General features: G+C 37.2%; 1 protein-coding gene across 22 annotated transcripts in view; it reads right to left on the bottom strand.

The window, feature by feature from the left end:
- The window catches only part of BTRC (beta-transducin repeat containing E3 ubiquitin protein ligase), a 166,638-nt gene that overhangs the window by 10,029 nt on the left and 147,114 nt on the right, over positions 1 to 9,495 (bottom strand). For all 22 annotated transcript variants that reach the window (XM_015559324.1, XM_006756529.2, XM_006756531.2 and 19 more), the window contains 6 exons: positions 6,360 to 6,456; positions 5,241 to 5,378; positions 4,652 to 4,770; positions 2,716 to 2,965; positions 1,937 to 2,055; positions 702 to 812 (listed from right to left, as the gene is read on the bottom strand). In XM_015559324.1, coding sequence (XP_015414810.1) covers positions 702 to 812; positions 1,937 to 2,055; positions 2,716 to 2,965; positions 4,652 to 4,770; positions 5,241 to 5,378; positions 6,360 to 6,456 — 834 coding nt within the window. The remainder of the gene's footprint in view (positions 1 to 701; positions 813 to 1,936; positions 2,056 to 2,715; positions 2,966 to 4,651; positions 4,771 to 5,240; positions 5,379 to 6,359; positions 6,457 to 9,495) is intronic.

Raw genomic sequence — 9,495 nt, forward strand, 5'->3', positions numbered from 1 at the left:
ATTGTCATAATATCAGTATAGTCAGTTCATACACTAAGATAATGTTAAGTTAGTTTCTGATATTTAAAAAGCTGCCAATATTTGAACTGTAGCTTTGTATCCTGACAAGAAGAAATGATAAAGAGGTCTTCATAAGTGAATATACTTTTATAAGAATTTACTATGTGCTTAGCATTGCTAAACATGGGGTCTATCCATAGGAATGGAGTCTATATTCACCGGAAATTGGACTAAATAAAATAAAAATTACTGAACTCATTGTAACTGAAATGCTAGAAGAAGCAAAGACAAGGGAACTGCACTTTTGGAAACATTCAAAGATATCAAAATTTAAGATCCTCCCACCACATTAAGCCCCATAGATATTGCCCTCCAATGTTTTAGTTTTATAGTAAGTCACTATTTTATATGTATATCCTGTTATACTGGATTTGTCCAATTCTTTGCTTTATAGGGAAAAATGGAAATAATATATAACCAAAATCCCAAATATCAATAACAATCATGAGCAAAAAAGTGCAACTAAATAATTGGGAAGAATATTTTTGAAAGAGTAAACAAAGGAGAGGTGAATACATAAATTAGACACAAGAACTACTGTACTGGGTCCTTTCTGTGAAATCTATAATCTTTTAGACACAAGGCGAGGCTATATTTAATATCCTAAGGCAGGAGAGATTAAGACGTAGATACAAACTCACCCATCATAGGCCCCACTGACTATCCTCTTATTATCAAATCGAATACAGCGCACCAATTCCTCATGGCCTTCTAACACACGTAAACATGCACCACATTCTATGTCCCATAATCTGGAAAAGAAAACTGAGTCAAGTGAATTTTCATATATTCATTCCTAAGCTTGGAATGTTATAATAATACACTTCAATGTCTTTAAAAAAGTCCCCAAAATAAATCAACACCCATGCAAGAATGTACTGCTTTCGATGTAATTTATTTTCTTTCTGCCATCTAACTCAGGTAGAAAAAGATATAATTTAAGTTCACACATAGTACATATTTTCCATGCTTTATGTAATTTTGTAACCAGGGTCTTCAAGGCATAAAAAGGGTGATTTCAATGGACATAGCTGCCTGTGAAGGAAATGACCAAGCCAAGAAAGACAATGCTTCCTGAAATCACTAATAAGAACGAGATGAGGAATGTCAGTGACCTCCTGACCTCACCAATATATTTTATGAGGTCACCCTCTGCTTTCACCCATTGCAGGATAGTCTTTCTCATTTAATGGAAACACAAAAGAAGTTCTCAAAAACTTTTATATGCTAATATACAAAAACTGTATGCTTTCAGACCAATCCAGATGATTTCTAGGAATGATAATTTCATCCTCTTAGTACTTTGAAGGAATTGAGAGGATTGATAAATTATCCAAATACAATTTAAAGATGACTTTGTTCATCTTTGTGACGGGAAAATACCAAAAATACTTCAATTAGTGGATTCATTATAATTTCAGACTGGTAACTCCCTAGCCAATTATGCAATACTAAGAAAATAAAATGCACACTTGCTAGTAGGGAAACAAATCTTGTTTCTTTTTTTTAGACCATGGGCAGAGAGAAATGGCCTTTAGCTATTTATTAGCCCTTTCCAACTGTAGACAGATGAAATTTAAAGAGAAGGGCTTTCAACCTCAATCTGCGTATCTCTCTTGCCCACTTCCTCATTCAAGCAGTACCTTTTAAATAGGTCTACCTGATGATAAAACTATTACAGGAAGGAAATACATCAACAAAAGGATTTGCTGTGCTGTCTCTCTGCGTGGTGCAAACTTTTGACCTGTGAGAAGCTACAGAAAGAAAAAACATTTTATAATAAACATAACATAGTTGAAGATTTGTTTGAACTGTGCACAAACAATGAATGGTAGGATAATAATGATCCCTTCTAGACAAGGCACCCGCTGCTCACCTGATAGTGTTGTCAGATGAACCACTAACGACCAGTCTGTCTCTGTACTGCAAACAGGCAATGCCACGTTTGTGTCCATTTAAGGTCCTCACAAATTCACAAGTACTAGTGTTCCATACCTGAAACAGAATATGGCATTTGGCAGTTGATTTGGTGTTCTCACTAGTAATATCTACGGCAAATGGAGTCCTGGAGAGGCAAGGACTAAACCAAGTTATCAAGTCAAACCAAATCAATGACAAGTTTGATTCATGGTAATATAGGGCTAATTTGTAGCTCGTTGCTATCACATAGGATTTTTCAAACTGATTTACTCTATGGTGTTAGTCTGGTCTTATAGACAAATTTTCTTGAACCTAAATTTACTCCTGCCCTTCTTACACTCACCATTACTTATAGTAATAAAATACCTAACCAAAATTGTCACATAACTTGTCTCATTTATTACCATTACTTAAATATTTAATTAGTCTACAGTGATGTTTTAATATGAAATAGCCCTTGATCAGATTTTCACATGAAATCCCCTACTCTTTTTTTTTAATATATTTTATTGACTTTTTACAGAGAGGAAGGGAGAGAGATAGAGAGCTAGAAACATCGAAGAGAGAGAAACATCTATCAGCTGCCTCCTGGCACAACCCCTACTGGGGATGTGCCCGCAACCAAGGTACATGCCCTTGACCGGAATCGAACCTGGGACCTTTCAGTCTGCAGGCTGACGCTCTATCCACTGAGCCAAACCGGTTACGGCTCCTACTCTTAAGTTGGAAACTTACCTTTATAGTCCTATCTCCAGATGCAGAAACAATGTACTTGTCATCAAAGTCTACAACATTGACGGCAGCTCGGTGTCCGACTAGCACCCTCCGGAGGGTGATGTCAGTTGGGGAGGCCATATCCCATACAGCAATGGAACGGTCTTTGGAGCAGGTCACCATCATGCCATTATTGAAACGCAAGTGCAGAACTGCTTCACAATGATGAATCAACGTGTTTAGCATTTCACCTGTATTTACATCCCACACCCTGGAACAAACGACATTATGAAGGCTATCTGAGATTTTGAAGGTGCTGATGCTACAATGTACTACCAATATTTGACCACTGTGCTTCCCCCGACAACCCCCATCACTTTCATACTAGTACTATACCCTACTCTTCTGCATTTTTGAAGTTGAACAGAGGTAAAGAATACTGATGGATCATAGGGAAGTGGTAGATAGAGGGCTGGAATGGGAGAGTGGGAAAAGCAAGAAGATAGGATGCTGCCAATGTGAAATGCTTAAAGACACACTACTTCAAATGTGGGTATGTGTAAGGAGTAGGAATGAGGTAGCAGCCACCATCACCTACTAATTGGGGCCAGATCTCAAGATTATTATAAAACTTCAGAAATTCAATCTGATACCATTAATAAGATACATTTAAAACTGGGGATCTGATTAATAACAGCAGCATTAGTGTCCTATGGATAGCCCTCAGGAACTAGAACTGATATAGGCCAAGAAGCTTCCATAACAGACTGATTTAATGCTATGGATTTGATCTTAATGTCTTTGAATCTTAGATTTCACCACACAGGTCAAGGCCCAAGATTACTTAGATCCTAAGTCTAAGGCTCCACTTCTGAGCTTTGAATGGGGACTGGGATCAAGAAGGGCCATCAACTGTAAACATGGACTTCACAGTAGAGAATAGAACCTTTAGATAGCTTGAGAATTTTATGTGATGAGATATAGTATTTGATTTTAATACTCTTATTTTTGTATATTTACTTTGGTTTTTATAACACAAGTTATTCCTTTTTCCAGATTAACCCCCTTTTTCAGAAAATCATTTTTTCCCTTATCCTATAAATGATGTTAGTCAGCCTCTACGTTTCAGCTGCCTTGAGGCATTCCACATGAACCAATAAATGTTAAATGTCGATAACTAAGAACCGAGTTTGCTATGCCTTTAAGTCAAAAGACAAGAAACAAGAACAGCCTTTTCTATTCACAGAGGATAACTGAGAATGGTAAACATTTAACTTCAGAGAATCTAACAATGCAGTTAACTGCTTTCCCCCCCCGATTTTTAAAAAAGTTACTTCTGATGCATTATGTTTGCTAAATCCTTTAGCTTAAGGCAAAATTTCTAACAGAGGTTTCCAGCAGTGCTTCTGGTACCCAGAACTCAAGCTACACTGGACTCCAGCAGCATAATGACTATGTCATCAAATTACTAATGCCTCTGGAAATTGAAGGCCCCTCCCTGAGTGAAGCTTGCAATTAAAAACTGCAGGGACAGCAGGGGAGGGGCTGGCAAAGAGAGAGCATTTCTCACCTGTACACATTTTAAAGGAGATAACACATGCCTACACTACAGTTATAACCCCCTGAAAGGAAGGTTTCATTTCATTCATGTCATTCCCTTGTGAGGTAGTTTCTGTAAGGAATGCAAGGTTTACCAAGTTTCTGTAATGGATGATTCTAGCAAATTAAAACAGAAAGTGTAGTTTCTCAAATGTATAAAAATGTAAACTTACCTTAATCATTCCTAATTCAAGTTTTTAGTTCTAGATTAACACAACGGTGGGGGGAGCTGATGGTTTCTTCTTTAGTTATGAAGTTTTAGAACTGTGCTCATGCAGATAGACACAGAATTACTATATATGACAAAGACAGAGTGGATCTGATAATTGAGTTCAAAAAGTCGTCTGAAATTTTTTACCTGACTGTAGAATCCGATGATCCAGTTATAATCACCCTCTCATCATACTGGAGACATAGGACAGAACCCGTGTGGCCTGTGAGAATTCTCTTGCATTCCAATGTGCTTTTATCCCAGATCTAGGAGGGCAAACAAGATCCTTTTGATCACTGTGATAATGGGGTGCTGCAGAGACTTGCTGGCTCTATTATGTGTTTGACACCCCCAAAGAATCAAAGCTCAGAGTAGTGTGGAATGCATTCTTTTCTCTAGGTATAGCTAAGCACCTACATATATGTGGCTTCAGTACATGTGCAGACTTTATCCTTTTCATTAAGGACAGGGGTAGCCTATAATTATGTGAGAGCTAAGAATAATAGCTCATTCAGTGAACTTCAAGAAGAGAATTTAACAATCCATTTATATGCTCTTCTTGGGGGAAGCAGGTATCTGTCCTTTAAGGAACTGATTTTGGCTTTGGGACTAGAAACAACCTTAAATGCTCACTTACTTCCTGGAAATAATACTTAGAATTTATGCTTTGGATTGTTTTATGAATGTGGTCAACCTAGCTTCTTCAGCTACTTTCCCACACCTGAAGAAATCTCACCTTGATAGTGTTGTCTCGAAGGCCGCTTACTATCTTCTGATCATCATACTGCAGACAGTAAACTCCTTTGCTGGTTTCACTTCGGCAGTGGATTCTCTGTAAACTATGTCTACCACATCTCCAATTAGATTCTATTGTCTGAGAAGAAGGAATGGTAAGAGGCAGTAATTAGGAAGGGAACAGAACTAAACACTTATCTAACTTTCATGCAACCAATGACAAATGCTCAATGCTTCACTCTATTGGCTATTTAAAACTTAAGGCAAACTAAAAATATGTTTTCTCTCTCTGTCTTTCCCCCTCCTTTCCACTTTCTCAATGGAAAAATATCCTTGGATGAGGATTAACAAACAAACAAACAAAGGCACTATTTAAAATTATAAAACATTTTTCATTTGTAAAGTAATTAAAGATTATTTTCTAGAACTCTTTATATAATTCATTCAATTAAATAATAAACCTGGTGGAAAGAGATTGCTCACTGAGAGAAGGCAATCTATGAACCACATGAAGTTATGTGCTCAGTGGGCTTCCTACATGGTGGTCATTTCTACTAGTGAATCTCCACGGAGGCTCAATTGAGAAGATATCTGAATATCAGGTTAAGAGTGCAGTCTCACTGATATTATATGAAGACATCATAATCTCTCTCTCTCATCTATCTATCTATCTATCTATCCATCTATCTATCTATCAGTAAATAACTTTTTTTTTAAAATATATTTTATTGATTTTTCACAGAGAGGAAGGGAGAGAGATAGAGAGTTAGAAACATCGATGAGAGAGAAACATCGACCAGCTGCCTCCTGCACATCTCCTGCTGGGGATGTGCCCGCAACCAGGTACATGCCCTTGACCGGAATCGAACCTGGAACCCTTCAGTCCGCAGGCCGACGCTCTATCCACTGAGCCAAACCGGTTTCGGCAGTAAATAACTTTTAAACACAAATCTTTGCCTGGCAATTTACTATATTTTACCTACTCTATTCTCTTACAAAGAAATTGATTTTTAACTCACATCAATAAACCTTAATGGGTTTGCTGTAACAATGCTGTTACTGAAGAATGTTGATGATTCTCTAGTATTTGGCAAATACCTAAATATACATAGATTCTTACCTCAATGTCTTGTATAATTTTAGGATAAAGTGCTCTATAAAAAGAGTTGGGAGGAGCATTCCCATCAGGAGGTTTGTTTTTGAATAAATACTGTCCCCTAAAAAAACACAAATATTTCATAATAAAAATCACAATATTATGCATTCACAAGGAGCTTCATATTTCTTCAAAGTGTTTTGACAATTATCATTCCATATAGTCTCCAAAACTAGCCTGGAGAGGAGTGAAGTTAAGTCTGGTTTCAGGAGTCCCACATCAAGGAGTAACTTTCTGGGCTCTAAGGAACTGGGCCAATATCGATTTGCTTTTGGGTAAAACATGATGATTTCCAGGGTAGAACATCGAGTATTAGGCCTTCTGGAATATTTTAATGTCAATACTTAAATGAAATACATATAACCAGAATCCAACTATTGGTCTATTAGACCTCTGGATAGACAGATTTATTGGCCTTATCTTTTGAAAATTTTATTCATGACGATATCTGTGTACTACCTTTGAACTGCTAGGCACATGTCCCACAGCCTTTTTTTCACTGAGTAAAGCTGTGCTAGTCAGTGGAGCCTCGCATCATGGGCAGTAGGAACGCCTCTGTCATAGAGAACACTTCTTTTGTCTTCATTTATGGGGTTAAGGTTTGTTGGCAACTCAGGCACCCTGGTGACCAGTGTAGCTATGCTTGAAAGGAGCAATTCAGTTCATTTGCACAGAAAACAAAGGGATCACAGGAGTGTTCAGAGCAGGTATGGAAGAAGATGAAAAGAAATGCCTACAAGCACTGTGCTGTCAAGTCTAAAGCATGAAATTGACTTTCACAGGTGTGTTCCTGGCTATGTACATACATACACGCATTTTACTGCCTTTCCTTGATTCCAGTGAGCAACATTTGTTAGCATCTCCTTCCTTATGACAGCACATCTTTGGAATGCTCATATCCCAAGCTAGATCTTTGCTACAAAAAAAAATCAGTAAATGGCAATCACTTCCTGCTGGGTAAAAAATTTAATTCCTTATCCTGAAGTTAAGAACCCACCAAACACGGTGTGGAAGCTAGTAAACCCCACTATGGGTGTACTAACTGCTGTTCTCACTGGCACTGTGCCTTGCGAAGTGGAGATAGGCAGAAATGCCTCTGAGTGTAATCCTGGCACTAGAGAAATCATGTGTTCTCTGGGCCAGTCATCTACTCCTCCCTCTATAGCTCCATTACAATATAATTAATTGTTCAATGTCTCTAGGAGCGCTTCTCTCCTGCCCTCTTCCTATTATACACCTTGAAAATTAGTTGAGAAAATTTTCTATCAGAAAGGTAGCCGCTGGCTCTGACTTCTGTGTTAATACGGAAAGGGAAATCTGCAGTGGAGATACTAAAAAATAGTTTTTAAAAAGGGACAAATAGGAACAAGCAATAGGATACACCAACATAAAGAAAAGGGCAAACAAGATACATTGAAATAATTCTGGCTTTAGAAAGTTAAAACTCTTCTTTTAACAATCTTATTCTAGCAACACACTACAGACAAACAATAGATTCTGAATGAAGAAATTCTAAATCTGGTTAATAATTATAATTTAATAATTTCAACTGCAACATCCTTTAATGAGGTAGGAGTCACTACATTAATTTTATAGATAAAGAAATCAAACATCAGGGAGGTTAAGAAACTTGCCCAAGGTCACATAGATAGTGAGTAGAGCTGAGGTTTGAATCTAAGTCTGACTTCAGATCCCATACTCTGAAATACTTTATTGTCTCTCAATGTCCACCATTCTTCAGAGATTCCTGTCCTCTTTTTAATCTCTGCAATTATACACAGGCATCCCAGGATTTCTTCATAATGAATGAAACTATTTCTACATCCTAAGGAAAGAGAAATTATATAAACCTGTGATTATTTTCTACTGCACCAGAGTTACCATGGCTTGCTAAAGTATCTGAATTTCTTCAAATCAGAGGTGCTACAAAAAAGGGTGGCTAGGTATTTAAAACTGGTTTCTCAGTCTATAAGTCAAAATCTTTTAGATGGAAGCTCTTTGACAACAGGGGACATTTCTATATGAATGCCTAGTACCTCTGAGAGTGTGAGTACATGCTAAATGCTAAATATTAAATTCAGAATGTTTTCATAAAATGTGACCTGCTAATTAAGAAAATAGACTTTCCCCAAGTTGTCTTTTATCATACTTTTAAGAGTTACCATTACTGAGCAGAGAGAGCACATTCAGTTTTATTCAAGAGAGAAGATGGAGTTCACATAGGGTCAGTTCACATGGAGTTCATTTAGATATAAATTACAACAGCAAAGTAGAAGTTAAACCCAAAGCTTTATTAGAAAACTGTATTTACTTATTTGTTTTTGGTTGGACGAAATGGGCAAAACTATCAATGACAGCATTTGGGGGACTTGATTGACATAGTAGGCTGAGTAAGATAACTTAAAAGAATAAAATGAATAACTGACCATACACTAAAAAATTTTTTTAAGTGGGGGAAGAATACTAGCACAGGAAGAAAGGCAACATGTAAAAATAGAAGCAGCCACAAAAAGTCAAGGTGATACTGGAAGTGGAAAAAAACTTGTAATTTCATGGGCTACATTAAGTTAAGATGATAAATGTGGACAAAGACAAAGGAATATAATAGTCAGAACTCTGAAGGATATTCAAAACAGCAGGCGTGGGTTCCTATGGTTGAAGAGATAGGGGAAAGAGAGATAATTACAGCTGGATCCTGGATTATTTTTCAGTTATACCTTCACATACCCCTTTTAAAAAGCCCCAAAGCCATTTCTTCAATGATCTTATATTTTTTCCTGTATAACTAACATAACAGATCTTGCTGTTTAGTACCAACTCTAAGCAAAATTGTGAAGACTGTGTTGATTTTTGGCATTTTTACATGCATCTGCTCAAATCTGCCCATGTACTTCTTGTTCTCACTATCTTAAAAAATAAAGACTGTAAACTCCCAATGTCTGATAAAGGTTCACTATCCTTTATAGTCCAAATGGGACCAAAGTGTCTTTTAACAGGGAACAAAACCTTTATGGCTATGGGATGAATCTCTATAACGGAAATTTCAGGTCAGGAGTGATTTGGAGGAAAGTTTCTTTTCATCTCCCCCCCCCCCCCCCCC

Source organism: Myotis davidii, unplaced genomic scaffold (genome assembly GCF_000327345.1).
Source record: "Myotis davidii unplaced genomic scaffold, ASM32734v1 scaffold332, whole genome shotgun sequence".
Lineage (NCBI taxonomy): Eukaryota > Metazoa > Chordata > Mammalia > Chiroptera > Vespertilionidae > Myotis > Myotis davidii.